The 19,391-nt window shown below is 41.6% G+C and overlaps 1 protein-coding gene across 7 annotated transcripts in view; it reads left to right on the forward strand.

The window, feature by feature from the left end:
* The first annotated feature begins 1,067 nt into the window (after positions 1 to 1,067).
* Positions 1,068 to 19,391, forward strand: part of nrp1a (neuropilin 1a) — a 72,491-nt gene continuing 54,167 nt past the window's right edge. For 4 of the 7 annotated variants that reach the window (XM_079863162.1, XM_079863164.1, XM_079863165.1 and 1 more), the window contains exons 1-2: positions 2,196 to 2,814; positions 4,684 to 4,858. In XM_079863162.1, the coding sequence (XP_079719288.1) occupies positions 2,748 to 2,814; positions 4,684 to 4,858 (242 nt within the window). In that variant the 5' untranslated portion in view covers positions 2,196 to 2,747. Of the gene's footprint in view, positions 1,450 to 2,195; positions 2,815 to 4,683; positions 4,859 to 19,391 lie in introns of those variants that run through there. The other 3 variants (XM_079863163.1, XM_079863166.1, XM_079863168.1) reach the window with 1 other exon arrangement.

The following is a 19,391-nucleotide window of genomic DNA, read 5'->3' on the forward strand; positions in this document are numbered from 1 at the left end:
GTTCCCTCAGAGAGGCATGAGAGTCTGTGTGTTAGGTGTAGCGGTCGGGGGCCGTCAGGAAGACTGACAGGCATCTCAAATCAAAACACTAACCCCGAAGTGCGAAGAATTCGCTCAACAAAGCGCCACATATTGCCTGAGGGTTTCCCCCAGCGTTTAAAAACTTCTCATTGAGATTATAGGCTTACCTGTGAAATATAAAATCCGATTCAATGAATTAACACTGGATGAATTTCCATAGTATGCCATTTAATAGACTCAGTTTACCAAAGGGGAAAAAGCTTGCTTCTGACCAATTTGCTTTCCTTTCCATGATTTGATGCACGAGAACACTGATGAATAGCCTAATAAAGTAGGCTATGGGCCAAGTCGTGTCATGTTAACTTAATCTAGAATGTTTTAGCTGGTTTGTTATTGATCCAGTGTCTAAACAGCTTCTTCAAAGTCCACAAGTCCATCTGATCATCATCTAGACTAGATCAGTGAATGATGAAAACATCGAAAACATGGAAATCCAACTATAATTAGAAGTGTAATTCATAAAGGCTACAATGTAGAATGAAAACCTGTCTGTTTTTAGACAGGAAAAATCCAGGCAGTAATTGTTGTATGACATGTTTTATCATTCAGACAAACCCTCAGAAATATGTAGCCTAAATTCACGTTTTCAACATCAAATATTTTATATTGACCATCCAATGATCAATGAAAAACCACCATAAAGTCATTTGCAGGGCGGATCTTCCATCATGTGCTCGTTCAGAATGAGAATGACAACGAATCTTGTGACAATTATTAATGACTGTTACATTTGACTGTGTCCTGATAAGGGCAATCGGTCATAAAACCTATTTGTCCCACTTTAACTGATGGCCCACTTCTGCTGAACCCACCATACAGGCTACATGTAAATATATAATGCATGCACAAAAATACATTTTAATATAAACTTGAGGCTTTATTGAGAATAAGCTGTGATATGCATGCAAATTATTGTGAAAATAATTTTAAAAGAGAAAGGTTCTGTATAGGACACTGGATAGCATAGTACTGTATACTGTATGATTCGTGGATCGGCACGGACTCGCGTTCTCGCGGAGTCCAGAAACTCTCAGATTCCTCCAGAATGAAGCACGCTTTCTGCCTTCTCTCCGGACCCGTCCCTCGGTTTCGACCATCGAGTCAATGGAAGATTTCAGCCTGACTCAATACGACAGGAGCCTGTGATTCCTCGCGTTGAGTTCGGCGGTGTCTGGTTGGTGTTGCGCAAAGCCAGACGCAGAGCCAAATGAAGGATACAAGCGGAGTTGGGAAGGACTGACTCTTATTTTGGGGAGGGAGACGCGATCAGATCGGATTTGAGGGGATTGAAGAGAACGGGCTGGGCGATCGCGGTCAGCGGATCGTATAGCGACTGCACTGGATGTTAACGGGTTTGACAGCTTGTAGGCAAGTGCTGATTGTTTGTCTAAACAGAAAGGATTCGTTTGAAGTGACAACCATATTGTGTTTAGAATAAAGACACAAATCGATGCGCTCTTGTACGACCAACTTATTTATCCATATACTGCTGCGTAACGCGCAATGCTCCTGTTTGTATTAATGGATGAAACACGCGCTTTAAGTCACCGTGTAGAGTAAGGAGACAAGGCTGCAACAGATTTCAGTGTGATAAACCTTTAAAGGAAATATGCAGATTGCTCCTATATGGACGCTTTTACATATTTGTAATATTTCCATCCTTCTAATGCGTAATATTGAACGAAGTTCTGGATTAAATTAAAAATCCTATTTAACTTTAGGCTGTTTGTGTACAAATATGCACTAAAGACGTGAAGTATGGAGAAAATGCATATAATATAGAAAAGATAGCAAATAAGAAACAATAGCAATGGCAGATTTACAGTTTATTATTTTTCATGTTTGAAACGGCTTCCGTATAAATCAGTACAAAATCGAACGTACGATTTTTGTGCTGTTTTCATTTTGAGAGCGAAAAGTGCCTAATGTTAGTTATTTATTCTGGTCAGCGAGTTCCATCGCCGCTCGGCATAAAGCAACGCTTCCACCGCGCGCGAGAGCTGGCCAGAGTCTCACGGAGAGCGAGGGGTCTCTGGGCTCTTTTATACGAGAGGTTGGGCTCCATATAGGTCGGGCTTTGCATATGTGTAATCAAACCAATGAGAATCCCCTGCGCGTCTGGCACACGGCAGAGCAACAAACTCTAGGAAGAAGAGAAGCGTAATTTAAGGGGTGTATCCCTTGTTTAAGACGCTGTTATGGCAAAGCCAATCGCCAGATGTTTGTGTTCCTCACTCAGATTTTGAGACTAAGCAGAACGCCGGGTTACTACGCGGAGGCTGAATCGCCTATCCAAGTCAGTTTTAGCCGAAGTATAGTTGTCTCACCCGCTTTACGCACAGGATTACGGCCGTTTGCTCGTCTGTTTCGCGGAACTGCAACGTTTTTTCTGTCATTATTTAACAGGCTGAAGGAAATGGCAAAGGAGAGAAGAGCGCGTCTGGGCGAGCGCAGTGGAAACCAGAGCTGAATGGCAGGATGCAAGCGACCTGAAGACGCACAAAACCCCGCGTTTCTACAGCTCTCAGTCCCTTTTACGCGTTCTTTTGGTTTCCTTCCATCCGAACGAGAGGAATTATCCCTATACGACCATTTAAGGATTTCCTTTTTTCTTAATTTTTCAAATTTGTATATAATTTTCACACGCAGAACTCTAGGAATCGAGGATGCATTGTGGATTAGTGTTGATCCTCTTTACGGGAATCTTTCTCATCGTCAGTGCGGTTAAAAATGGTGAGTTACCGGGGTGTTTTAAGTGACTTTTGGGGGGGATTAGATGAGGAAAGCTACAGATGAGGGGTTGCGACTTGAGTCCGGTCACCTGCTCTCACCTGCCGCTGTTTCTGACACTGGAGGGCCAGTCAAAACCATGCATTTCATCCGCGCTGATATTCAGTTCTGTTTTTATAACAATAAACGCACTGTCTGATTGTGGTCAAATATGTTGCGTGATATTTCGTAATAACTTCTATTAATAATATTAATGTTCACAAAATCGTGACTATATTATTTTACATTTATATTGTTAATTTTTCATTGTAATTTATTAAAATGAAAAAAATGTAGACTTATGTTATTATATTCCTTAAATGATGAAAATAAAGTTAATGTGCGTTAAAATATTTCAAAATGTCATGAAACTCCTTTTCATATATTCGTTTAAGATTTGAATACCGATCATTAGCCTACCATTATATTATGTTTGTTAATAACTTTTTTTTTTTTTTTTTTTTTCAAGTGCTACATAAAGTTTTCTGTTTATCTAATGGCTTAAAGGTCTTGTGTTACTGACCCTAATCTCGGCCAAATTAGGGGAACTACGTTATAACATAGTTAAAATTATTCCTGAAAACCTGGCTTGCCCTGATATTAATTACTATTATAAGTAATAAAAAATGTGTCCCATTAGTTGTAGTTGTGAATACGTTTAGATAAATATAGTATTATTTATAAATTTAGGTTGTTTGGGGTATTATTGACTATAGGCCATTTTAGTTCTTTTACTGTAAGAAGTCCTGTATTTTCCAGGACTGTCTGCGCGCTCATGCGCGTGCATTGCTAATCACAGAAAGTCACATAATGTGCGTAATAAAGTCTAGAAGGATTTAAGCAAAATTTCAAGAGGTCACTTACATGTATTAGATAAGTCATGTATATACTGTAAATCCATACATTAAAATAAAGATCAAATATTACAAATTCTGGACTTTTAAGAGTAATTATAGAGTGTTGCTCGACTCTTGGTGTATTTTAACAATATAAAAAAAGCCTTTTTTTTATGCATTAAACTTTACCTTATTGTTCATCCAGAGATGATTCTTGACTTTAGAAAGACTCTCAAATATCTAGAGTTGTTTTTGTATAATTACTTTTACTTTTTATGTTGACAATTTTACATTAAAGCCCTGCCATATTCATGTTTATTTAACAAAAAGTTAGTTTATATGTAAACATCTCCGTTAAGCCATGTGATGCTCCATGAGTTTGCTTGTTGATGATGGATCTGATTAAATTCAGTGTTGATCAGCTGTAGAGTAGTTGAAAGAGCAAATAAATAAAATATGGAAGAGACAAAGGTCATGCTTCCCTCCCACATAATGACATTAAATGTAGGCGAACATATCAAGCCTTTATTTAGTGCTTAGAAATAGGTCAGAAATGACTAGAGGAGTTTTCTCTGTTATACTTAATATTTGGATATAAACGGCATAGTCATTCTTATGTCAAACTACAGTAGCGTTATTGTATTAGATCTTTAAAAATAAACCATTAAGACAATGTCACAATGAACATGGATTGTTTTTGCACCATGGAAAGCATTACTGAAACAAAAGCCACTGTTAACTGTGTTAAAACTCAATTTAACACTCATACTATAGGTATTTTATATCTTTAGGTATGAATTATTGGTTGGTAACCCAACATAGAAGGTGAGGCTGGTCGATCAGCATGATCTTTCTGATAAACCTGGTTCAGCTAGATAAAAAGTCTGGTGTGGACGTCCCACAAGCTTCCAAAACACATTATAATGTATTGTATGTTGGTGACCAGCAATGGTATTTTCAGCATGAATGCTATTTTCTTTCTTTTCTGTTCTTTCAGACAAATGTGGGGGCAATATCAACATCAGTACTGCAAGTTACCTCACTTCACCCGGTTATCCGGTGTCTTACTACCCGTCTCAGAAATGCATATGGGTGATTACAGCTCCAGGACCGAACCAGAGGATTTTGATCAACTTCAACCCACACTTTGACCTGGAAGACAGAGAGTGCAAGTGAGTGTTCAGTGTTCAGTATTTGGTGTGGCAGTGCGCCACCTGCTGGTGCTGCCAGAGTATGTGCAAGACGCTCATCTGGTGTAGAGCAGAGGGCCACATGTGTGCTTGGCTTCTTTTAGTGCTTGATTTCATTTAGATTTTTCAAAAACATTTTTTAACTGCAACACAAATTAAGTCAACACTTGTATACACTTGTGTGTTGGAGTTTCTTTTTACATTCTGTCTTCACACTGCCAAAAGGTTAAACCAGAAGGTATTGAAAGCTATTTTTTAATCATGATTCACTAGTTCACATGTGGTTTGGTTGGTGTAGCTTATTTCCACCGTCTTCTCTCACTCTTTCTTCTTTCCCATTCCGTCTGTTTCCTTTGTTTGTGCTGGCGGGTCTGAGGCACGTCATTGTACTGTCAGAGTGCGGCCGACTCTGTTACTGTATCCCCTCCACCCAGATAGTCTTCCGCCTGGAGTCCTTTGTGTTCACTGAATGCCTCGTATTAATGGCACCGTTTATCAGGATCTTTACCTTTTTATGGCTCTGTAAACCTACAGAGATTTACAGCCCCAGATGACCCCGCACTGTCTGCTCATAGGGGGTCCGTCTCTTCTGAGAGTTCAGGTTTCGCTGGCAGAAACGAGCAGACCCCCCCCTCCAGTCACACACACACACACACACAAATCTCCAACCAGGGGATACTTAGAGTGAATGGAGTGTGGATACACACATGGTGAGGACATAATGAGCCCTCCTAATGAAATTATCCAGAAATGGTTTGCCTGTGTTCGAACAAGCCAAGTTAAAGAATTGCAAGTTTAGCTCCCGAGGCAGTCAGTGAATATAAATGAGTTTAACGTTAGCTCTTTAAAGTGCGCCAGGCTTTTTATATGGTACTGTTTGGGATTATGAAGTTAAAAGTCCTTCCGACTTGCACACAAACTGGATGCTTTAGAGATTTATTCCAAAAGTCTTTGAAATCTATCAAAATATAACTTGCTCCGCCTCTAAAACATCATCAATGCCACTTATTTTTAGCCCCTCCCATCCAATCGGCTTTAAATTGTTTGGTAGTCATTTCAATTTGAGTGGCTTCATCGTTACTCAAAAAATTCTCTTTGTACCGTTTGCCAAATGCCCATGCTTGGTTTTGCATTATGCCTTCGCATGTGGTCGCGGTTCATAAAATAGCAGAACCAGTTATGTTAAGTGCTAACTTGAAGACACACTCCTGCCTTTCTGCGGGAACTCTGCTCCAGGGCTTTTCCCCCATCCTGAAACGTGCTGCGGTTGTATTTCCCCTCCAAGGCAACATATGCCGTACACTGGGGTTCAGAACCTCTCTATAATCTTTCCACTTCAATCTATCATTTTAAATTGCTGTGGAGGACGGCCATTCAAACAAATTTGAAGTTGTTTAGTAATTCTGGTTGTGATTGGCTGAAAGTTATGAGCGACACCCCCCACCACCACCACCTCTATCTCTAATTCAATTCTGAGATCAGATAGACATCTGTTTGGCGGATCTGGTTTCTGTAGATTAGGGGGTGTTTTCTTGACTCCCAGATTCAGCTGGACACACATTAAGGGCTCCTTGCATAATGGAAACTGTTGATGGCCGAAATGGCTTCTTTATCAGATGGACTGCCGAGCGAGGGAAGCTACAACACACGCTTCAGTGCGCCGCTCGCAATCTAATTAGCAACAAATGGAACATGCTCAGCATAACATGTCCGTTATCAACAAAGCAAACAAGAAATGCTTCATGTCCACTAGTAGGGGGAAAAAAACCAGCTGCCGGATCAGAGTCGACTCTGGGTGTTGCACGAGAATGATGATGTCAGGGATGTTTTGTTTGAGATTGGAGCAAATGACCTGGTTTTATTGCAAAAAAAAAAAAAAAATGATGACAGCGTTGTTGAATATATGTCACACTGGTGTATTTAGTGTTATTAAAGCAGATGGACTTCACTGAGGTCATAGTGTGTCTGACTTCACTGAGGTCATAGTGTGTCTCCGTGTGTGTGTACTGTGTTGTGTCAGAGGCCGCTCTCTGCAGATAACACATTCCTCTGACAGCACTATGAATCATTGATGCGCCCCAATCCGCTGACCAAACAAAAACTGGAAACATTTCCTCCCGATTGTTAGACTCCTGTCTTGAAGCGGTGAAGGGATGTGTTGGATGGGGGAATTGTTGAAACGTGGCAAAGGACAGAGTGTAGCTTTGCTCTGGAAAGCTTTGCTGCTTAAAGCAAAATATTCTTTGTACTTAGTCAGAGAATGCACAACAATGGCCAGTCGGTTTGGATTTGTGCATGTGTGTGTGCACTTGTGAATAGTCAAGATGGCATTCAGAGAATGCTTGCTCAAGAATGGTCCCAAAGGAGGTCACTAAAAGGCCTGACTTAAGCCTGAAAGCACAGCTTTATCGTGACCAACCTTCAGCGCCGCCCTGCTGGGTCAGCCCGCAAAGTGCCACATGTCCCGCAGAGAAAGCAAATACACTCTTGGCTTGCCAAACAAACCACACATCCTGTATCTGTGTTGCTCAGAGACTCGGACAAAGCTGATTAGTCATGGAGACACTAACAGTAGATGCCTTTGATTTAGTTATGGGTTGTTTCATACAGAAGTTTTAGGTTTAAGATGCACACTCAATGCCTCCGATGCCATTCAGTTGCTCAGATGCCCTGCTGTTGATGTGAGTTAATGCTGTGGCTGAGAAGAGAAAGGGTGAAACAGTCGATCCCACTGGTGTTTAAATATCAACACAGCTCTTCCACTCATGGCAGGGTCTCAATCCATTGTTTGTGTGCTCCCGTGGGTCTCCTCTCCCCCACTGAGAGGTGCCATAGCCAGGCTGGGAATGGCCGTAACTTTCCCTGCTTCTTCCAGATACCTAACGCTGGCCCTCTCCTTTCCTCCACAATGAATAAACACAGAGAGAGATGTATGGCATGAACATTCATCAGCGGTTGTCACGGAAGGGAAAACCAAAGAGGTATGGAATGCAACGGGCCTCCTTTCATCCTCAATGACGAGGGTTTTTAAAGGCAGGGAATGCTTTGACCTCTGGGCAGTGGAGGAGGCTTGGCCTGACAGAGATTGTTTTAAATACTTATGGCCCCTGTTAACAAACATAAGCACTGCAATCTATTCTCAGGGAGGGTCAGGGAAGCAATCTTAGGATCAAAAGCAGTACCGGGCCATTCGTGAGCTGTTGATAAGAGGCAGACAGTCGTGCCTGACTCCATCCGAGCTCCTAAAACAGGTGTACCACTCCTGTTTCATTTCACAAAGATGCCATTTTTTTCCCCTTTACGGTTGATGTGCTTTGTCTCGCAGAGCAGACAGAAAGCAGACCGCAAAGCAAGGATTTTTGCTACTGCGCTGAGCCGTTTGCTGTGTTGGGAGGTTGTTTCTTGTCCCTAGACTGCCTCTAAATCACATTTGTTCTGGCTCTGCGCTGAATTCTGGGTACAGGGAAAGGAGGCAGCAGCTGTCTTATGGAGCAAGAGCAAGGTGGTGTTACTAAAGCCAGTCCAGATGGAAAATGAGGCATAAACACACACAAAAGTGCCCACATTGGCTACGCATACTGTTGAGAACAGGATATTTCAAAAACTGAGTTGTATAAAGATGATGTGTGAAATTTCTCTCCTTTCATTTCGCAGGTTGATTCCTCTGGAAAATTTAAACTCTGTGACTCTGTGGTGCTTTCAAAAGTTGCTTGTTTGGGAATCCTGACCAGCCTAACACAGAAACAGTTCAACCAATGGGGTGTGGCTATTTGTCTTTTCGACTAGTGAAAGCCAGGGGGAGTATTTTTGTAAAACGTTTATTAGGCCATCTCCTTGAAAAAGGCCTTTATTGTTTGAAGAGATCTTAACAATGTTTCATAGTGTGCTCAGAGATACAATCAGACTTTCCTTGTGAACTTTTCTCATCAAATTTGCCCAGTAGCAAGTTATCTGAGCTAGGCTAGCAAACATTTTATAGCTCTGAAACAAATGTTGTTTGTTGTTTTCATTATTTTCCAGGGTCATGCATTTCTCAATCTAAGGTATGCATTTCATCACCTCATTTTCTCCTTGGCCCTCTCACCCTCTCACATGACACTGGGCAACTTGAGGTTGTAAAGCGTTCCGGCTAATGAGAAAGATTAAATTGTGTGTCTCTTTCGGCATGTGTGTGTCAGGGAAAGGGGTTTCCGCCGCTAAAGCGCTTCACCTTGGCCCCGTGTGTTGGAAGGACAGGCTGATTGAAAAGCTCTCTCTCTCTGTGACATCTGCTGTCCTCCCTGCTGTTCTGTCACTGGCTTGATTCATGTCCTCCTCGTTCTCTCGCTCTCCGTCTCTCTCTTAGAAAGCCTAGGCACTTCACCACTCAGCGTGAGCTTATCTATGAGGGGAGGAGAGAGTGATGAAGTAGGGAAGTGGGGAAGAAAAGGAAGAGACTGTTAGAAAGTGAGTAGATGAAGAGGAGGAGGTAGAAGGCGGATAGGATGAAAAAGGGAAATATTTAAATACAAAACATTACAGGATGTACAAGTTATAGTTGGATAAATGAGAGAGAAAGGAGTGAGGAGTGAGAAAAATCAACTAGGAATTAACAAAGAAGTAGCAAATCTCCTCCCTTGTCACTGTAGAGCACAAAGACATTAGAAATCTCAAAATTCCCCCTCTGACAATGATGAAGCTTCTAAAGAGAATTTGGCAAAGGCCTCTCCAGCTTTCCACAGAGAACAGGTTTCCCAATATGGAAGTTTCTGTTCTCTGCTGTGAGCCGTCACAGATGAGAAAATCCTGTTGCTCATTTCCTTTTTGTTCCAGCTCAGATGTTCTTAAGTGGATCTTTGCAAGATGCATGATTAAAGAACAATTTGTTTATCTCACCACTGGATTATGATTTAAAGATATGACTTGGTGAGATGATAAAAAAGCTAGTAAGGAAATCTGTTGTCATAGGAAAGCTGTTGTTGAAGACCCCTTGTCATTAAGTAAATATCGATTAGCTTTGAGGCCATCTATGAGCTAATGTAGACCTACAAATGTAAATGTAAAGTCTTTATCTTTTAGGAAGACCAAAAAGATGATGACGTATCTTGCATAAATAGGCATGTATAAATGTCCGTGCCGTCTAGCAATAGCAATATGAAATACGTCAGCACAGGAAAAAGGGGTCATCTACAAAAAGTAAAAGTTCTCTATGTCTAAACTGATGTAATGTAATTATGCATTATGCATGTAAAAATGAAGTGGAGCATAAATCTCTAAGTTTGTTTAGATGAAGCTCATTAACAACAAGGCAAGATGTTTCCATGTAGAGGCCCAAATATGGAATCCGAGAACTTACGAGAACACAGAGAGAGAGAGAGAGAGAGAGAGGGAGAGAGAGAGAAAGCGGTGAATGGGGGGAAAATGCCACTGCTTTGGAACCAAGAGTTAAGGTTCTCAGCAAGATTGGTTAAAGATCTGATTCAGGACAACCTGTATTTTTAAACTCCCCAGGAGAACATCAGAAGGGCCTAAGCTTTAATTGATGTGGTCCTGTTTGAGAGCTAATGCACCATGTCTGCACATGCTGGCCTTGTTTAGTTTGCCGCCAGAACCGCAAATGGCCCTTTATTTTTGATTGATGGGGCTCCTGCCCAGCTATGGTTCAGCCCACACCGCTCTGAGCTTAAGGGACCAGTTGGATGGGAATTTGAGTTTGATAAGGTTCAGCTCCACTTGGGCCCCACGCTAAGATGGCAAATTGACTTTTTCAGGTTGAATATTTGATTATTTTTCTTGTAAATTTTGGCTGTGAGATCTCATTCTCATTCGTTCACTCTAGTTTGATCGTAGCCGAGGGCTGTCCATCTTTGTTTTCTCTGCGACAGTGTTGGTAGTAAGTTTGATGGCTGGAAAGAGACAGTGATGAATGGGGCAAAGGCTCTCTGATTGAGTTGAGGCAGTTCACACTCCGCTCGTCCGCCCCTTTTGTTTGCTTTTCTCTTGGTCTTGTCTTTCAGAGGATTAGTGTTCGTTTTAGGGGGTTTTATTGTGTGCGAATGTGGTATTTTTCTCACACTGTAATTTGCCATTAAATAGCATGTCATCTCAAAAGCTGTAAATTGACCTGTGAGTAAATCAACCCCTTAGTGGGATGTTCGTGGTCTTGTAATGTTTCAGACTCAATGCCAGCTTAAGTCTGTCAGTCCCTCCTTTCCTATCCTCTCCTCCATTTTCCAGCAGGTCTGCTGGTCATAGCATGCATACTGAGCTAATTATCTTTCACGAGGTCTCCAAGTTGGCAGCGGCAGTGTGGGTTTGTGAATGGATAGGTCATTTTGCCCTCCAAACTTTGGCATCATCTTTGGCATCAACCCTTTGATCAAACTGCTGCACGGCAAGACACCGCACATATGCATGCACACACTTTGACATGAGCACATTGCCCGGGCCACAACAGAATGCACCGGAATTGCAATAGAAAGAAAACAACACACCACCTGGTTGTCTCAGTGTGTGCCATCTAGAGTGTGTAATTCCAGGAACTTGATTTCCTTTTTGAAGATAACAGATACCCTGTTGGGAAAGGAAAGAGATACATTGAGAAAATATGCGATAATGAATAAGGACACACAAAGAATAAGGAAATTAGTCAAATGCCAAGATGTTGAAACGAATGTCAGACAATTGACAAAGCAAATGTTTCTCTTTTGTTCTCCTTCCGCTTATGTAATCGAAAATCAACATCGGAAGAGTGTGTGTGTTCTAATTCCGTGTGTCACTGTTAACCATGACACTGTTCCCATGAGATATGATGCTGACTTAGTCAAAGGCGGCACTTTCTATCCATTCCCTGCCTCCATCGGCCGCCTTCATTGTATAAGGCCTGAATGAGGAGGAAAGCGAGGGGGTGAAGTGAAGGAAAGGCGGCAAGACACGCAAGGAAAGCAAGTTAATTCAATTACTCTCAGTGCAGTTATAACCACAGTTTTCCTCTAAAAGAAAGAATGAGCTGGACATGAGACATTATGGGGAAACTCCAAGTGACCCAGGACGTAGCCCAGAGGGACCTCATTCTCTCATCCATGCACATTCTCTCTAAATCTTTCTCTTTCTGTCTACCTCTCTCTCTTTCTCTCATGGATGCCACCCACTGGTTTACCTCTAGTTGACCTCCCTAAGCAGTCTGTTCATTACCAACTAGAGAGCACTTATTAGACTGCAGTATGTAGATGGGCCAGATAGTTAAGCAACAGTCTTGTTTCCTTTATGTAAGCTCGCCGTCTCATACTCTACATTAACAGTCATCATTTGGGCAGTAGGTCATATCTTTATCATCAGCTTATTCTGGCAATGCTAAATTGGATTTGTGGGTTGTTTTATTTAATAATGCACTTAGATACACATCTATTATAACTCTCTTTTCCTTTTTTTTTTTTTTGCTGTCCGAGTAGTGCCATGTCAGACATTCTAACCTGCGGGATCTTTTCATATATCTCCAAATAATTAGTATTATTAATTTTAATAAGCATAACAAAAGGTATTACCTTTAAGCTGACCCTGTTTCTCTCTGCACATAGTAGGAATTAATTTAGACCTCATTAGAGGAGAGGCTCACATGTCACCTTCTACCACTGCAGAATCAGTTACAGCCCAGGGGTGGGAGACATTGGGGTTACTGGGTGGTAGGGGGATTGCATAGTATTTTTAATGGAAGAACATGCACATCTGCCCTCTGACCCCTTCCAGCCACCTCCTTCCCTCATACTCAATCCACATCCTTTTCTATAGCTTGACTTTTCATCTTCTTAACCATGGACCCTTCTCCAGAGGGCATTGGCTACTCTGGCTCAGTAATAATACCCCCTATCAGATGTCAAGGTGGGACAAATGGTGGCTATTCTCCTAGTAATGGCCAGTGAAATGGGCTCCTGACAGAGACCGAATGAAGACCTGTGTCCCTTGTACACCATATAGTGCAATTTCTTTTTCCATTGTCCTATTCATGGGCTAGAATGGATTTTTGTACTCTCTTCCTCTCCTATGTACAACATCATTGAATATATATACTATATACTAATATAAAATGTGTTTTTAGCTGAATCCTGTATTAACATCTAATATCATTTAGCACTCTAATGGTTTATCTCTTCAGATTGGAAATTAACATGTGAACTCAAGTGATTAACCAACACATAACCACTGCATCAGTGTTCATGCTGTCTAGTTATACATTTTTGTGAAAAGTCCACAGTTGGATTCCAATCTGTAGTAATAACATTTAAATCTTGCCCAGGTCATAACTTATTTTTTCCTAAATTGCAGCAAGTTTGCAGCAGCTTCCTTCATGTCATTGCTACACTGAGACTAAATCTCTGAGGTAAAGGTAAGCCAATTTAGTGCAGTTCCTCATCATATCCTGTCAGTGGATGATTCACAGATATCCATCCTGCCCTGCTGGCTGATGACAGAACTTCCTCAAGCTCCTTCAGCTGTGTTTATATTGGATCATTTGGGAATTGTACATTAGCGAAGAAGTGTGGCACTCTGATGTAGCCTAACCGAGCTCTATGCCGCGGCTCGCTCAGTGTACGCGTTTCACTTAATCAGTAAATGCATATTAGCCATTTTGCCCCCTGGGCAGAACTCTAATTAATTGCTCTTGCTCCTTCCTCCAACGAGAACAGGATGTTAGATTCTAAATAGGGGCATTTTGTGGTCTAATATGGCTTCTGTGTTTCTTCGAATTCTAAACTATAATGCTTTCTGTTTTCCAGCAAAATTGCTTTAATGGATAATGACAGATGATGTATTGAAGAGAAACAGAATCGTTTGCTGACGTGTACCATTGTAGAGGAGAATTAATAATGTAGTGGTAGCACAGTGCCCTCTTTGTCTTATGGCCCTCTTTGCTTTTCCCTGACAAAAATTTTAGTTCAGCAAGTTTGGATGTGGTTAAGAGGAAGGACAAGGAGTTGTCTCAGAGGAGTAAACTAAAAATGGATAGCTTGCAATCAGTGTATCACATGTGTTTACACATTTCCTCTTGTATCTTTTGTATATTTCTCAGCTTTTACTGCTGCCTCTTACATCGGGTTATTGCCTATTAAAGACTGTAAACTGTTAGTAGTGCAGTATGCAATAATTCCCTCAAAATACTGGAATTCATTAATGTGATTGTTGGGAATCCGTGTCTCTCCGAACAGCCTAATTAGCAGTGCTAATGAAAGCGGACACGCTAAATCCATCAATGTTAATCATAATTGCCATTTATGAAAGCGTGCGGCGAGGTCTCCTGCACCGCGCCCATTCTAAATAAATTAGCATCTAAAAATATGTCTCAAAGATTAAGCATGACGCTCAAGACCTCTTTGCGATTGTGGCTGGTTTGATGTAATTTACTCTCACAGAATTGAAAAGTATTGAACCGCTTGACATGTCCACACCCTTCGCCAGCCCTGCACCACATGCGCTCAGTGCCACCCATTTCTCAATGGTGCTGCTCTAATCATTTGTGTTTAGGAAGGAAGGTTAAACCACTGGATGGTTGTTTGGATAGACACATCAGTCACTGGGGAACATGAAACATGATTTACACCCATTTTTAAATTATGTTTTGTTAATTCTGATGTTGGCTTGAATTTGAGAAAGTCTGTTTTAGGTCAACAGCACACATGCAGTGTGTAAAGGTACTTTCACACCCAAACTTAATTGAATAAACAATATTTAATTATCTTGAGACAAAAAGAATGCCCTTTACTACAGAAGGTTGCTCATAGCCAACCAGTCTCAACCAGTCATTTCAAAAGCTCTAGTAAAAAAAAATAAAAATAAACAAAAGCACCCCTATGCCGACAAAGTAGTTACTCAGTAATCATAAAACACAGGTCTAACTTCATAGCCATAGCCTCAAGTCATGGCCCCTCCCTCTACACTCTTCAACAGTTGCATGTAAGCTAATAACTCCATCAGGGAGTGTTTTCATTCTCTGTACTGTTGTAAGAGACTCTGGTCCCAACCCCAACTCCTTTTTCATCTGTTTTACTAACATTTTGAGTGACAGCGGAGAGGTTATTATCGTTCCGAATGCAGCTTGCGGCTGCAGGAGCCCATTACAGTAGGCTTGGTTAACGCTTGTCACATACTATGGAGAACGGTAGACAGTTTTGGTGAGCGAGCTGCTACCGTGTCCCCTAAAGGCTTGAGCTGTTATAACTGAAAAAAAGTCTAGCTTGCTTCGTGGAAATGTTAACTTTGTTCGGCATGGGCGAAGTAAGTGAAATATGTTGTTTTTTTTTGTTTTGTTTTTTGCACATGATGTTTGGGTCAGAGTCCCTCAGCAGTTTACAGCTCTACATGTTTACACTTTCTTTAGGACAATGATGACTTGTAGATCCCCTCAGCCTTCTCTATCTGAAAGGAAAATATGAGAAAAGAGTGATTGTTTCGAAAAGGGCACGTCGAACCTAATCTTTCCCTCCGGTGATGGATAAAATGTTCTGCCCTATTGTAGATCACGCTGGTCATATTTTGTGTCTGTGAATGCTTATGGGGGGTGTAGGTAACAGCCCCAAGTCTGTGAGTCTATGGAAAATTGTTAGCTTGTGGTTGATTGTCTTAACCCTAGGCGTGCAAATAAGAGCTATTTTTCCCATCTGACCGTTCTGTACGGCATAGGCATTACTATCCCTGTAGACAGGATTGTCTGCTAACATTGTAAGGCAGCGAAGTGAAGGTCTCTGAGAATTAGGTTCATCCTTTTTGTTTTAATTTCCCCTTTGGATTGGCAGGCTATTTTCACCACTATTATGGTTGAGTGAGTGAGTGAGTGAGTGAGTGTGTGTGTGTGTGTGTGTGTGTGTGTGTGTGTGTGTGTGTGTGTGTGTGTGTGTGTGTGTGTGTGTGTGTGTGTGTGTGTGTGTGTGTGTGTGTGTAGGGTAGGGACCTTAGAGACTCTAACAACAGTCCAGTGGTGTAGGCCAAAAGATCTTGAACAATCAAAGAGGGAAAAGGCAGAGCAGCGAGACAGAGAGAGGGGGAATGTATTAAAAAACAATCTGTCTGCTTTCTCTTGTGGGGTCATAAAATGAAGCAGGTGGAGACCGGGTGGAGCACGGGGATGGTTTAAGACCTGGGGCAGGTGAAGAGGTGTCTGGTCTGAGAAATTGGGACTCTGTACTTGATGAGAATGCTTTACACCTCTCTTCTTAGCTTCAGGGGCAAAACCTCATTTTAAAATGTTAAAACCTCATTCCCTGCTGTTTGTTCTTGCTCTGTTAACGGCAAACTCCATCTTGCAGTTTCAGACTCCCGCAAGTTCCCGAAGAAATAGATTAGCAAATACTGTTCTACACAGACCACTCTAGGAAAAAGTCTTTCTCCGAATGTAAAATGGCCTCTGCAGTCAATCCCATAATGCCCTGCAGATGATTAGCAGGGCCAAGTTGGCACTCCGGATCCACTAAGCTTGCGGAATGGGATGAAACTGTGCGCAGCCTGTGCCGAGTAGTCTTTAAAAACAGAAATGAGAATGTGGCTAGAATGCTTAAAGACATTTCTTTTTTTCATAAGCAGCCCTGGCCTTGAGGCGACTACTGCAGTTCCATCTGCATCTTATTCTAATACCTCCCACTCCAGCTTTACAAGGTCCATCTGTGTTAGGGAACAAGTGCCGCGCCTGACTAGAGAATGCAATAAACAAGATTTCTGAAGGTGCTAAGACTTTACATGCAGGCCGGCAGGAGAAGCCTGCTGTTTTTCAAAGCCAGAGCAAAAAGGATATCTTGAGGAGAGCTTGTAGTACAGTATAATGTTACCTCTGCTGTGACTACGGTTGTGCAACGGTGACTGTGATTCTGTGACAGACTTGCTGAAATCCGATAACACACCTTTGATTCTCACGGCACCACTGAGGAGGAAACGACTTCTTAAACCCCCAAATCTTTTGCAGGATAACGCCTGCATCAATTTTTCAAAGGTCTGGTCACGCTTGAGTTTACCTGGGTGGAATTTAAAGTAGAGAGAAAATCTGTGCGTGCATGTGTGTGTCTCAAGGTAGAGGTATCATTCAGCTAGCCATAAGAGCAGGGAGAAATTACAGACTGAAAGAGGAAGGAGAGAGCATAACAGACAGATCTGAAGAAGACTGATGCTCTCCATCTTGAGCTGAGACGCTACTGTCAAAGATCTTCACACATTACTGCACCAAAGCATCTTCCCAAGCTGCATTCAGACCAATCTCTGATTCACTACAGAGTGAACTCTCTTTTTACTCTCTTGGTTGGGATTTTACAGCAACTTATCGTGCAGACTTGCATGTTCTTGCAATCGTGATGCAATTTAGTCAAGTGGGACATGCTCCTGAATCAATATACTTGTTGGAGCTGGAACAGCCTGTATCTCTAAAATCAGAGAGGAAGTGTTTGGTTAGTAAAATTGTTGAAGCCCCAAATTCTAGTCCTAACCCAACCCATCCCAAACAAAGGCAATGTCCTAAATGTCCTTTCAGTACACTTTTAAATCCACACTTTGATAACATATTTCCATGTAGACTGTTGGGCAGTGTGGGTTTGTGTGGTCTTATGGTGGCTGTTAAGAGAGTGAAATGAAACCTTTGTCAAATTTGACACCTTACATTCTCATGGTCGTCACAAGTTCACAAACACAGGTACAATGAAATGCATAATTTGAGACGGGCACGAAAAATCAAGCTCATAACCTAAACCTAATTCTCAGATCAGATCTGTTTGAAATTTTGTTCTGTTACCAACAACGCAAGTAGTAGAAAGTAGTCCAATCCACCAGGCAGATTCTTGGGTTAGAGTTAGGGCTAGAGCCTTGGACAAGATTCTTACCAAACAACGATTGCCTTCTGATTTTAGTGATCGGGTAGGTCTATGTTTGTTTGAGGACAAATGTTGATCCAGGAACATGTTTAGACTTGAATACAGGGGTTTGCATCCGCACTAAAATAATGATGTTGACGGTCAACATAACCATCACTCTAAGCTTTCCTTCTCGTCGTCTTCTCTTATCATTTACTCAGAGCTCTGAATCATTTGACATAACTTTAGTAAGTCAGGCTCACCAGAATGCTAGTCAAGCCAGAGTGATGAGAGAAAACAAAATAAGTCTTTGGGAGAGTTAATGACTGCTTTTTATGGCCACTGTGCCGTAAAGGCAGTGAGTAAAAGCGTAAGTGCATTGGCTGGATTCCTGTGTAAATGTACCATGATGGGGCTGAAGGTAGACTGAGTTCTCCTGCTCAGACTGATAAAGGAGAAGAGGAGAACAGAGCTTGTTTGTGTGGGTGCAGAAGCGCTGTTTCCACAGCTGGCCTTAAGAGGAAGAGGGCAGGGACTGAAAAACAGAACAGCGTGCAAAAAAATGGCACCAAGCACAAAACAGTAGACCCGAGCCAAACAGAGTGAGGTCATAGCTCTGCAAGCGTCATGTGAGCACCAAAGGCTTGGGGAAAGCTTTCTGAAAAGAGCAGCAGGTTTGTTTGCACATGTGTTTGTTTGTATTGTGGGTCACTGAAAAAATTTTTGACATACCTACACAAACACTCATGAGGGTCCATATGGGTCCTCTCTGTATTGTCCTATTTTTAATGAATTGCATTTTTATACGAGTTACGTCATTCCCTATTTGCATGAACGTATAGTTTCTTGAGGGGTTGACATTAACACCCGCCAACCTTTATTTCAGCAGTGGCGTGTAACACAGTCACTTCTACTAGCCACTTTGGCAGGTTGAACATATACAGTTTTAAATTGTAGTCTTTTAAAAAGGCATCTGAAATAACAAACTAAGTGCTATGTAATGTTGTCTGAAATATCAGAATGGATAAACGATACCAGCTGTTATTTCTCTCTGACAGTGAGTTACACACAACCCCGCCTCTCCTCACTCACTCGATTCATTTGCTCCAGATGAATATTGTTGTTATTACAGGGCTTGAATTTCGTCGTGGGATTGCGTGTATTGCGCATAATTTCTCTCATTCCCGCAGATTTAGTGCTCACACCCAAAGTACACGCACATAAAGCCATCTCTCAGAACTAAATTGAGTTATGTTTCGCTGCTTATTGCGCTTGAACAGACAAATACACACAAAATAATGTCAAAATGCCAGTTTTGATGAATCTTCACATAGACACACTCAGTTATGTTTTTAAGTGAACGTAAACAGTTGAGAAATTAAACGCACGTGTAACAGTATAATGGATCTGTGCATCAGGTCTTAAAGTGACAGTAGCCTAATATTCCTGCTGCCAAATTATGTGATAGTATTAAAAATATCTATATGGCAGTTTTTCCCCATGGTATTGATGTCAAAATTGTGGCCAGTGAAATGCTGAGTGGCTAGTAACTTTGGCTGGTGAGCAAAAAGGTTAATGTCAAGCCCTGGTTGTGTGGTATTTTCACAGAGACTTTCCTTACCTGCCAGTTTAAATGTGTTTTCATTGTATTTGTAGCATTAGATCCGTGGCACTCTCTTCTGCTGTGACTGATGGAGTGCTAGGCCTCTTCCATC

The sequence above is a fragment of the Squalius cephalus genome (assembly GCF_949319135.1).
Source record: "Squalius cephalus genome assembly, chromosome: 25".
Lineage (NCBI taxonomy): Eukaryota > Metazoa > Chordata > Actinopteri > Cypriniformes > Leuciscidae > Squalius > Squalius cephalus.